General features: G+C 44.2%; 1 protein-coding gene across 3 annotated transcripts in view; it reads right to left on the bottom strand.

The window, feature by feature from the left end:
- Positions 1–12681, bottom strand: part of LOC118362340 (collagen alpha-1(XII) chain-like) — a 98720-nt gene that overhangs the window by 60871 nt on the left and 25168 nt on the right. For 2 of the 3 annotated variants that reach the window (XM_052486114.1, XM_052486113.1), the window contains exons 14-21: positions 8321–8590; positions 6456–6722; positions 5959–6151; positions 5636–5757; positions 3399–3548; positions 3108–3227; positions 2578–2742; positions 2220–2366 (exon numbers count right to left, since the gene is read on the bottom strand). In XM_052486114.1, the coding sequence (XP_052342074.1) occupies positions 2220–2366; positions 2578–2742; positions 3108–3227; positions 3399–3548; positions 5636–5757; positions 5959–6151; positions 6456–6722; positions 8321–8590 (1434 nt within the window). The remainder of the gene's footprint in view (positions 1–2219; positions 2367–2577; positions 2743–3107; positions 3228–3398; positions 3549–5635; positions 5758–5958; positions 6152–6455; positions 6723–8320; positions 8591–12681) is intronic. The other variant, XM_052486115.1, reaches the window with a different exon arrangement.

The following is a 12681-nucleotide window of genomic DNA, read 5'->3' as shown; positions in this document are numbered from 1 at the left end:
TATTTATATTTCTTTCTTTCATCACATTTCCAGTGGGTCAGAAGTTTACACTCAATTAGTATTTGGTAGCATTGCATTACATTTATTAACTTGGGTCAAATGTTTCAGGTAGCCTTCCACAAGCTTCCCACAATAAGTTGCATGAATTTTGTCCCATTCCTCCTGACAGAGCTGGTGTAACTGAGTCAGGTTTGCAGTTCTGCCAACAAATGTTCTATGGGATTGAGGTCAGGGCTTTGAGATGGCCACTCCAATTCCTTGACTTTGTTGTCCTTAAGCCATTTTGCTACAACTTTGGAAGTATGCTTGGGGTCATTGTCCATTTGGAAGACCCATTTGCGACCAAGCTTTAACTTCCTGACTAATGTCTTGAGATGTTGCTTCAATATATCCACATAATTTTTGTTCCTCATGATGCCATCTATTTTGTGAAGTGCACCAGTCCCTCCTGCAGCAAAGTCCCCCACAACACCCCCACAACCCCTTTTTCAACCAAACATAACGATGGTCATTATGGCCAAACAGTTCTATTTTTCTTTCATCGGACCAGAGGACATTTCTCCAAAAAGTTCGATCTTTGTCCCCAGGTGCAGTTGCAAACCGTAGTCTGTCTTTTTCATGGTGGTTTTGGTGCAGTGTCTTCTTCCTTGCTGAGTGGCCTTTCAGGTTATGTCGATATAGGACTCGTTTTACTGTGAATATTTTCTCCAGCATCTTCAGAGACTCTTTGTTGTTCTAGGATTTATTTGCACTTTTCGCATCAAAGTATATTCATCTCTAGGAGACAGAATGCGTCTCCTTCCTGAGCGGTATGATGGCTGCGTGGTCCCTTGGTGTTTATACCTGTTTGTACAGATTGCATACTATTGTTTGCACAGATGAACGTGGTACCTTCAGGTGTTTGGAAATTGCTCCCAAGGATGAACCAGACTTGTGGAGGTCTACAATTTTTTTTCTGAGGTCTTGGCTGATTTCTTTTGATTTTCCCATGATGTCAAGCGAAGAGGCACTGAGTTTGAAGGTAGGCCTTGAAATACATCCACAGGTACACCTCCAATTGACTCAAATTATGTCAATTAGCCTATCAGAGGCTTCTAAAGCCATGACATCATTTTCTGGAATTTTCCAAACTGTTTAAAGGCACAGTTAACTTAGTGTATGTAAACTTCTGACCCATTGGAATTGTGATATAGTGAATTATAAGTGAAATAATCTGTATGTAAACAATTGTTGGAGAAATTACTTGTGTCATGCACAAAGTAGATGTCCTAACCAACTTGACAAAACTATAGTTTGTTAACAAGAAATGTGTGGAGTGGTTGAAAAACTATTTTTAATGACTCCAACCTAAGTCTATGTAAACTTCCGACTTCAACTGTATATGTACCTGTACATATTTAACTCAACTCACTACTTTGTACTCCTGCAAATCGACTCGGTACTGGTACCCTGTGTATGTAGCCAAGTTATCATAACTAATTGTGTATTTACTAAGCTTTTATTATTACATGTTTTACTTTTCTGTTAATTCTCTAGTTTCTCTCTTTCAGCATTGTTGGGAAGGACCCGTATGTAAGCATTTCACTGTTAGTCTACACCTGTTGTTTACCAAGCATTTGAGTTGTCTTTCACAGATTTGGACACAGCTCCCTAGCAGAAAATCCAGTTGACAGACAGACAAAGACTCTTTACTCCAGATGGCTGCACGCCACGTTTAAGCCTTTTCAAAAAAAAGAACAAAGAAAAGGAACTTCTCCCACATAGTATCCAGTTCCAGCTCATTCATTTGATTAAGGAGCAGACTATTTCTAATTTCAGAGAGGATAAAATAGAGCATCGGGGGAAAGAGGACTAGATTCTATATTATTTCCAGTGCTAAGCTGTCATTCAGCTCCTTGTGTTGTCTCCTCTGGTGCAACTCTATTGAGGGTCTCTCTTAGCCATGACCTAAACCCTGTTTACATAACTATAGCCTCACACAGATCCAGATCGTCGCCCCTATTCACAAAGAGTCTCAAAGATCTAGGATCAGCTCTCCCCTCTTATTCAACATGAAATCAAAGGCAAAACTGATCCTAGATCAATGCTCCCGCTCTGGAACATTTAAGCCTTAGCACTAAGCACTAGTATTAAGACTAAGGGGTTTAACCTGCATAGCCAATAAGACTGTCACCTTATTAACAGTCACGACAAGGAGTTTAATGGAAGGCTGAAGGTACCTGGTCCCTTGACGCTGTTACAGAGGTTGTCAGTCAGGTCGTCCACTATGTCCAGCAGAAAGGAGAAGTCGGCCACGTTGTACATGTGGATCTCCTCCGGGTCAGAGGCGATGGACCTCAGCTCATTCTCGTCAGCGTTCTTCACACCTAGGAGGAGTCAACAAGGGACAACTGTCAAGTCAGCTATCCCGTCTTAGAGCAATTATTCTAGGGCAACTCGAGCATTCACACGCTACGTCAAGACGACAAAGATAACTGTCATTATTCAAGTTGAGATGGATACAAGGAGTGTCAGATGTCCTATCAAGTCAAAATAGAAGAAAGGGAAAAGTTCCCAGTGAAGATGGCAGAGACTCACCGATGGCATACAACTCAATGCCCTGGTCACGCAGGTTCTGGGAGTTGGCAATGATGTCATCCTGAGACTTGCCATCAGTGACCAGCACTCCGATCTTACGAGCGTTGGGTCTCATCCCAACATTCTCCTTGAAATTGTTCTGGAGGATGTAGTTCAGAGCCAAACCTGCAACGAAGACAGAAACATTTATTTATCACACTGATTATACGGTTTAATAATTTCTCTGAGGCCTTTCCAACAAGGCAGCTAAACAGAATGCAGATTATTATAAAATACATTGTGAGCCTATTAGGAACAACAAAGTTTTATTTGCATAATGGAGCATACAATTGAGTTCCGTTCCCTTCACCCTCTGGCTATCACACAAACAGCTCAGCTGCCAAGAATCAAAGCAGTGGCACAGTTTCCATTGTGAAGTTCACGAACTGGAACCTTTTTCAGTAGCCAATACAAGCATGAACATGATAGAGTTAACAGTATAAAACAGTAATGTCTGCATTGAGGTTATAGATGTAGATTAAGTACAGTACCAGTGAGTGTGTTGCCTCCTTTGTAGGGCAGGTTGGCTACAGCCTCCAACAGGGAAGCCCTGGTCCTGTGGGCATTAAGGTGCCACTCAGTCTTAGGGTCACCACTGTACTGGGCCAGACCTGGGAGAAACACACAGAGAGCCTCTGTCAGATCAGATGCCATGTAAATCTACACAACATTATAACACCTACAGAATTACTGGAGAGTGGAGCTACAATAGTGTTATCTACAGCAGGGAGCAGGAATGCTCATATCCTGTGAGACCTTAGGCACACTGAGGTTCAACCTACCGATCTGGACCCTGTCAGGGCTGATGTCAAAGACTCCCACCATGCGAGAGATGAAGGAGCGAATGGTTTTGAAGTTCAGACGGCCGATACTCCAGGAGCCATCGATCAGCAGGACTATATCAGCCCGGGCTTTGGTCTTACACACCACATCTGAGAGGTCAGAGGTTACAGGTCAGAGACACAGAACAGAACAGTGATGGGCTCTAGTTATTATAATGCAGTTTCCGTTATATTACAGGTGAAGTTATGAGGGCAGATATGTCATGGAGATGGCTCAGAGGGGTTTAATAATGCATGGGTGTGAAGAGAGGTGAAGGAGTAGGAAAGAAAAAGAGGTCATTGACATTACATTGTTGACATTGATTCACAGTACATCACACACACTTCCCAAACAGAAAAAAAACACATTTCTCTTTACAAGTAAGCAGTAAAAACACTTTCTATTCCATTTTTAGGGTTACAAGTTATTTTCATCATACACATTTCATTTCCAGGTGCTGATATAATTATTGTCTTCTTTTCTTCCAACAAGTTGAGACTGTTCTGTCTCTCTCTCTCTCTCTCTGTGTGTCCGAGGAGTGTTCTTCACTGGCCACTGCTCAGCCTCTCCCGGGGAACAACAAAAATAAGCTCTCCTGACATGATCTACGAGGGTCTCCTTGGTGAGAGTTACTGTGCATTCCTCACTGGCACAGCTCTCATTGTTTTCCAGACACCTGTGGGATGAGAAGAAGGCCTCGTCCCCAGTCCGTTAAGACTGCAGATGCAGCAGCCGCACACAGACATTGTGCAATCTGCCACTGTCTGCAATTGAAAACAGGTTACATGATGTTTGATTTACAGACTAGTCTTTCCTTCCCCATGCGGCCCACAGATAAATAGATGTCCCGCGGAGTGTGACTGAACCGTGTGTCGTTCGGATTACAGGCTGTTTTAGTTAGCTACACAGTCGTAACAAAGACAATTATCTAAGGCTATCGGGCGAGACTACAGGGGGAAGATTTATCGGCCACGGCAGAGGTTTGTCCTTTGACTGCAATATGCATTTCACCAAATAAATGAATTCACATCCAGTCTGTTTATGGCACTGTAAATTCAATGTTTTGTTTACTTGTGCGTTACAGCACAATTGTATCTGTGACTCTAAGAACAGTTATCTATAATTTACAGGAAAAAACACTTTGAATGTGGAAAAGGAGACACATTTCCATTACTGTCTGGTGTAAAATATCTTCAGAGTTGAGGGAGGCTGATGAACGGATTACTTCAGACCCAATCCCTCTCTCCTCACTCCCTTCTTAATCTCACTCCTCCAGGATTGGGGATGGGGGGACTAAATTGAGGAGTACTGGGTAAGGAGAAAGGTGGAAATGGCGTGTAGAAGGGTTGTTCTGTCCCCTTTATTAAATGATATTATTGTGGGTGGGTGGCTGCCTGGCTGACTGGCTGACTGGCTGACTGGCTGACTGGGTCTTGTCACTGTATCTGCTCCCTATTAGAGGAGGCCTTCCAGTCAGCTGAGTGTCAGACTGGCCTCTCTGGAGCCTTCCATCAAACACATAACATTTTCCTCCTTCTCTCTCTCTTTCCTCTCCTCTCCTGTCACTCACTGCCCTGCACCACGCCACGTGCTCACACCCGGTAGGTTGTAAAACACTGGTAATTGCAAACAGCTTCAACAATTCTACTGCTCTTAGCTGCCGCAGGATCCAGAAAAAGAAAAAGGAACCCAAAGTGATGAAAAAAAGCGAGCAGCCAACAGATGGAACAGTCGTTAAATCTGTTATTTGGTGAGACAATTAGCTTTGAGGAATGGCATTTAGGGCAACTCATCTGTTTTTATGGGGAGAGGGATGAAAAATGTATACCCACACTTTGGCTATGGACGCAGGAGACACAACATATATACATATAAGGTCTTAAGTATCATGAGGGAGAATAATAAAACAAGTTTTAAAAATCCTATAGGTCATTAGGGTTGTTGGGTTCTTTGAGGAAAATGTGTTATTTTGCCTTTGCCTCCAAAATGGATCACAGCTTTTTTATATATATGATTCCTGAATACAAATATTTACCTTTCGCATGACCCTTTACTTTTTAACATGGCTGCCATGCCCACGGTTGTTGATTGGCTGTGCATAAGATCAATTATTCCCAGTGTAGTCTCATGTGTAGTGCTGTGTTGCCGTTGCTGGCTATGATTATTAATGTAGGAGGGGTTTGAGAGTAGGCCTTACCTCCATCATATGGTGGTGGTTCAGGGGCATCAGAGAGAGTAGTCTTTTCCTCTCCATCCAACGGCTGGCTCTCTCCTCCCTCAAACATCCCAAACACACTCACTGTGTACTTGGTACCAGCCCTGTGAGACAAACTTAAATCAGTTACACTTCATTCATCTCAACAGGTTTGTCTGAGAGATATGACTGAGAGACTGACACAACAAATTGCTGAACGAATGAAAATGTGGCATAGCTCAAACGACAGTACCTGTGCAAAGTAATACATTACATGTGACAGTCCATCTGATATACTTTACATTCCAGTCCAAGGATAAGCCTACCTGAGCTCCTCCAGAACCACAGTGTTGTCATAGGGTCCGACCAGCAGCTCTCCTAGGTCTATATCATTCCCAATGGGGTGGAAGGTGACCTTGTAGCCCTTGACCTCCCCTGGAGCGGGGTCCCAGGTCACTCTGAAACTGGTCCTAGCAGGCTCGGAGGTCTGCAAGTTTCTAGGGGCTTTGTACGGTGACACTGGAATAGAGAAAATTCAGATTTGATATAAACAGATGAATATAAAGTGGAAGTAAAATGTGGCTAAACTATTACAATGACTAGTAAAATCCTAGTACTTAGCTGCCTATTTGGAGATCTATTCTCTCCTGGGCTATCCTACTGTAAGCATCTGTTTCATGCAAAATTTAGTTGTTGATGATGATAAGTACTTGATATGAGTCTGCATAACCCTCCAGTGACTAACTACTGTACAAGACTCCCCTAACCTAATGTAAACATCACAGAGCACAGTTCAGTTGTGGTTAATGATAAACCAACGTACGTGTGGTTCCTACTCCTTGCCTTGCTTTTCCTTCTCCCTGCTTGTACACAGGCAGCACTGTGATGTCGTAGGTGGTCATGGGCGTTAAGCGTCTCAAGATGGTGTTGGTGGTCCCAGCGGGCACCTTGGTGGCCAGCTGTCGCCCTCCCGACGCTGGCTTGTATGTCACCCTGTAGTTGACAACATTCCCGGGTGCAGGCTGCCATGTCACCTTCATGCTCTTCTCCGTCTCCTCGGAAACGACGACAACTTTTCCGGCTGCAGACACTGGGAGCACAAATGAAAGAAAATGAATGATTGATGGATTGATTTTGGTATCATGCTGCGAGTTTGAGCAGAAAGTAGAATTGGAATGCATGCCAAATTGCTGCCTACATTTCAAAATGGTACGAAGCCATGGCTTCTTCTGGGCAATCTAAACATTGACACGGTTGGATACCTCCAAGCTTTTCACGGCGATATCTGTTCAGTTTCCATATGCTTGTGAACACAAATCCATCCAAACATAGTTTTATTTCCCAGTCAAACCATACACTGACCAGACTCTGCTTTACTAGATTGTGTTGAGGTGGTGGGTTGTACCCACTGTGTGTTTTATCTTTCCATACTATGACCCCAGTGTGTTTTTGGTGCAGGAAGGACAAGTGTGAATTGCCAAAACCCCTAAACGAGCTCAGGAAAATATTCAGACAGCTAGACTTCAGAGAGAGGAGTTTTATGGACGGAAAAAAGCAGCCTGTCCAAGTTTTCACTGCGTGGTTTGATCCAAATGGACCTGTCCTGTTAGCGGAGACAGAGAGAGAGAGACAGAGAAAGGGCTGGTGGTTCTGGTGGAAGAACCAGCAGGGCTAGTGACCATAGATATAAACCATACGAGCCTCCGGAGGTGCCTCAAGGTTGTTTTCGGGGTAAATTGCACCTGTCCTGCCTTCCAGAATCAATAAACAAAACGATGGAGAGACACATTTTCCATTAGCACATTTTGTCTCGCTAACCAGCGGATGAATTCCCCAATCGGGGCGAGTTTCCGTCAATGTGCTTTTCTCATTTCAGTGGGTCGCTGTATTGTGAGGAGAGGGGAAGCACTGTCTACTCCTGTGTCTATCCGAATCCACAATCTCCCCTGATAACTGGGGGCAGGTGTGGAGCATGGCATCATGGCCATATACATACATAACATACACGTGCACATGCTTGCACAAGCATGCACCAACGCACGCAGTCACACACGTCACCCTGATTACAAAAGCATCTCGTTGGCTGTTCAGATGGATCAGGTGAATGCCAGCAGCATTGACGTTATCTCCAAGCTCAAAGAATGAGTCGGAAATGTCACCGTATCTCACTTTTTCCACATCATGCGCCCAAAAATGGGGCTGAAGTTTCCTGCATAACTCTAAAGCCTGGGTCACTGCTTTCAACAGTCAGGGTGACAGGACTGAAGTTGTTTCATTTATTTTTTACCTTTTTTATCTACTCCTGGATTATAAAGACTATGAAAGCTTGACGCTCATGGTGTATTTACGAAAATAAGGTCTGTTCATAAATCCAATCTCTTCAAGGGCTCAAACCATCTTGACACACTCTTTAATGTCATCAGACATCCAGTTATATAGATAGATTTTCTGAGGTCATGGGGTATTTTTATATCCTACATCTATATATTTTTTTTATTTCAGCTCTGTGGTAAACTGTGGACGAAAAACCCAGAAACCCATCTTCTCAGGCAGACAGAAGGGATGAGTGAAAGAGAAAGAGAGCGAGAGAGAGATTGAATGAGAGAAACAGACACAGAGATACAGAGAGAGAGGGTTCCACAGTAAGTCTGAGTATGGTGGAAACATTAGGGAGGAGAAGTGACTTACCATCTGTGGTCTCAGCACCCACGAGCGGCTCCCCCTGTCTCCTGTCATAGGTTGCGTAGACAGAGACCTGGTAGCGCGTCTCTGGAGTGAGCCCGTCCAGCACTGTGGCCGTTATATCTCCAGGGACTGACTTCTCCCCTGTCTCCTCCGTGTACAACGACTTCCACTTCAACCAGTAGGAGCGCACATTACCAGGCGCTGCCGTCCAGGAGACAGCGAAGCTGGTTTCCGTGACATCTTTGGTAACCAGGTCTTTAGGGGAGCCAAGGACTGTGAGGGGAAAAAGGACAGAGGAAGCTGGGAAACATCTCACATACCAGTGTTTGTACAGAGTCTCTATCAAAAGGACCAAAACAGTTTGTGTTAGGTCTGCTAGTTGATATGGCAGTTTGTCTCTCTCTGTATGCAGATAGTGTGGGCGAGTGTATTCTAGTGAGCAGGAGGAATTCGCTGGTATAGTGATAAACCACCAACGATTTATCTGTCTCCGTTTAACCCCTCAAGGTCTTTTTGAAACAAGTGATTTACTTTGTTCATAATCAGAGGGATCGGAAAAAGCTCTGCAAAACCAATCACTGGATTCCAGCGCTCAGCTCAGAGTGTCTCACTCACAGCACTTTCATTTTCCATCAAAACAGAAGAAACTTGATCCGATAAAGTGTGTTTGTTACAATTGCAGATGCAGAGAGAGAGAGAGAGAGAGAGAGCTGATCCAAATATGAGGAGTAATGAATTCAACAAGGAAATTAATGGAGAATTCCAGATTTTGGAGGGCCTGTCAAGGATAATATTCTGTGGCCCCTCTAGATGCCAAGTCCCCTCCATCCAGGGAGCTTCGAGCTGCTGCCAAGCACTGAGGAGAAAGACCACTGACTTTCCCGGCTGTGCTGCTGCACAAGAGGGACCGGATCACACGATAATGACTTCTGCAGACAATGACCCACTTTTCATCAGTACTCTGAGCACAGCACACTCACAGGGGCCAAACGCTGAAGCACATACATGCAACACATGGAATACAGACTGACACAGCTAGCTGCCTCCATTTTGAAGTAAGCTCAGTTGGAATTAGCAAAACATGCATTTGAAACCAACAATGTAAGCAGAACTTAGATTTGTAAATGGACAATCTCTCCCAGCCTCTGTGCAATGACGAAAAGCATGAAGAAGCATTGAAGAAGGAGCCATTAACAAAGGATGAGTTATTACACATTTTAATCATCACACTGGCAAATACGGTTGTCGGCATAATCCCCTAAATCTCGAAAAAGAAAAATAAGGAAACACATCTGACAAACATAATGGGTCTAGATCACTGAGACACAGAGTCTAATCTGTATACTTCACTAAGTGATGTATAGGAGTAGACCAGCCAGGGGCTTCCTGTAACCAAGGCATGTTTGTTGATGTAGCTAACCTTCAAATCGTCGGCCAAAAGCCGTGTTAGTTTGGGCTCGAATTGGATATGTGGATATATATCAATATGTGTCAAGAGGATGAGTCAGGTGCCAGGAAAAGTACACTGTGTGTGCTGCCTGCTATGAGGCTGAGCCTTCATCAAAAGCTCACCCTATCAGCTCACATATGGACACAAACATCGCTCTTATCAATGTAACTTAACAGCATGCATTTACTGCATTCATACAGTACATGAGTTCTTGTCTAACTAACAGCATACAGGCAATGCTTATTATTGAGCCCACAGTCAAAGAAGAAACACCACTGGTATTTGAGACTTCAATTTACAGATAAACATTTTAGCCAAGTCTCATTTGAGAACCGCTCTTTGGAGATGGTAAGTGCTATCCAGAATCCTTGTGACATCCCTACCCTAAACCCTACGGTTAGTCTAACTTTAACCATGACCCTTACCTAACCTTAACCTTAACCCTTACCTTAACCATTTTAAATATCAACTTCCAATGGGGTTGGGACGCCCCAAGGATGCTCTATAGCAAGGGAACTCTCCAGATGGCAAAGAGAATCCATCAAACTCACTGCACTTCTATTTACACTTCCCTCATTTAACTTCCCTGGAGCCTGGTCCACCTAGGCTCTGTGTAGGGCCAGACCATGATGAAGACACATGGTTCACCTGCATGCAAGGGGCTCTGCCCTTTCGCCTCAAAGGACCTTCAGTCTGGAGGAAAAACCTCGTCTCCCAGCCTGAGCCTGGCAAAGCACTACCCAGCCAGGAGCCCAGTTTCCAAAGGGATCGTCATGAAAGGAAATCAAAGCAAACCGTTTTGAATTAACCTGGTTTCACGCCACACTCTGTGGCCCATTAAATGCTTACTACTGAAAAGCTCAGCTCTTATGCCCACGAACAAACATTCCCTCAAAATGAACCTTGCAAACATTGCATATGATTGTCTACAGCCACTTGCACACGACCTAGCTAGCTATACCTGCATGACAGCAGTTTGTGGTTTCTATAGTGTAATGATATGTACACCAAACTGCACTTTTAGAGTTTTATCGAAAACATATTTTTGTCCTGGCTTGGTGTCAGTGGCGTGGGTTATCTCTGGTCTTTCTCTCTCCATGCTCTTTGGCCTCTCCCTGGACTGGGAGGAAGTGGACAGACAGCCAGTTCTCTGCTGGAGGAACCAGCCAGCACTCAACTGCTCACAGCTTTGAAGTAGCTGCTAAGTAACACCTAACACATGTTGGGAAAGACTTCCTGCTTTAATACATATAAGGATCACATTTAAAATATGAATCCCAGACATTTAACTCAGCCCCCCTTTCTCTGATTCAGTTAATGAAGCCAATCTTTAGTGGTCATGAATCAGGATGTGGTTGGCTGAACATACAAGATAGATTGGCCACTGGCTGCCACAGGGTGCACTATTGTCTCCAATAGCCAGTTAGGTTACCTCACACAGTGGGTACCTGGAAGCCAGTGGCACCGTAAACAATGAGATCAGTGTTGGCCTGTTCTCCTGACATCAAGCTGTGCTGCTGTAACCAGACCCATGCTTTGTCATGGAGCACAGAAAGGAGCCCAGACAAAGGTTCTACTCCGGTGGGACGCCAGGTCTGATGAGTCAGCAAATCTGACCATGTCATGGAAACTGAGCATCTGACATCTGACCATGTCATGGAAACTGAGCATCTGACTTCTGACCATGTCATGGAAACTGAGAATCTGACATCTGACCATGTCATGGAAACTGAGCATCTGACATCTGACCATGGCATGGAAACTGAGAATCTGACTTCTGACCATGTCATGGAAACTGAGCATCTGACCATGTCATGGAAACTGAGCATCTGACTTCTGACCATGTCATGGAAACTGAGCATCTGACTTCTGACGATGTCATGGAAACTGAGCATTTGACTTCTGACCATGTCATGGAAACTGAGCATCTGACATCTGACCATGTCATGGAAACTGAGCATCTGACTTCTGACCATGTCATGGAAACTGAGCATTTGACTTCTGACCATGTCATGGAAACTGAGCATCTGACTTCTGACCATGTCATGGAAACTGAGCATCTGACATCTGACCATGTCATGGAAACTGAGCATCTGACTTCTGACCATGTCATGGAAACTGAGAATCTGACTTCTGACCATGTCATGGAAACTGAGCATCTGACATCTGACCATGTCATGGAAACTGAGAATCTGACTTCTGACGATGTCATGGAAACTGAGAATCTGACTTCTGACGATGTCATGGAAACTGAGCATCTGACATCTGACCATGTCATGGAAACTGAGCATCTGACTTCTGACCATGTCATGGAAACTGAGAATCTGACTTCTGACCATGTCATGGAAACTGAGCATCTGACATCTGACCATGTCATGGAAACTGAGAATCTGACTTCTGACCATGTCATGGAAACTGAGAATCTGACTTCTGACCATGTCATGGAAACTGAGCATCTGACTTCTGACCATGTCATGGAAACTGAGAATCTGACTTCTGACCATGTCATGGAAACTGAGCATCTGACTTCTGACCATGTCATGGAAACTGAGCATCTGACATCTGACCATGTCATGGAAACTGAGAATCTGACTTCTGACCATGTCATGGAAACTGAGCATCTGACATCTGACCATGTCATGGAAACTGAGAATCTGACTTCTGACCATGTCATGGAAACTGAGAATCTGACTTCTGACCATGTCATGGAAACTGAGCATCTGACTTCTGACCATGTCATGGAAACTGAGCATCTGACTTCTGACCATGTCATGGAAACTGAGAATCTGACTTCTGACCATGTCATGGAAACTGAGCATCTGACTTCTGACCATGTCATGGAAACTGAGCATCTGACTTCTGACCATGTCATGGAAACTGAGAATCTGACTTCTGACCATGTCATGGAAACTGA

This window comes from Oncorhynchus keta, chromosome 29 (assembly GCF_023373465.1).
Source record: "Oncorhynchus keta strain PuntledgeMale-10-30-2019 chromosome 29, Oket_V2, whole genome shotgun sequence".
NCBI lineage: Eukaryota > Metazoa > Chordata > Actinopteri > Salmoniformes > Salmonidae > Oncorhynchus > Oncorhynchus keta.
The sequence above is the reverse complement of the archived record's forward strand: the minus strand, read 5'-3'. Positions and strand labels throughout refer to the sequence as shown.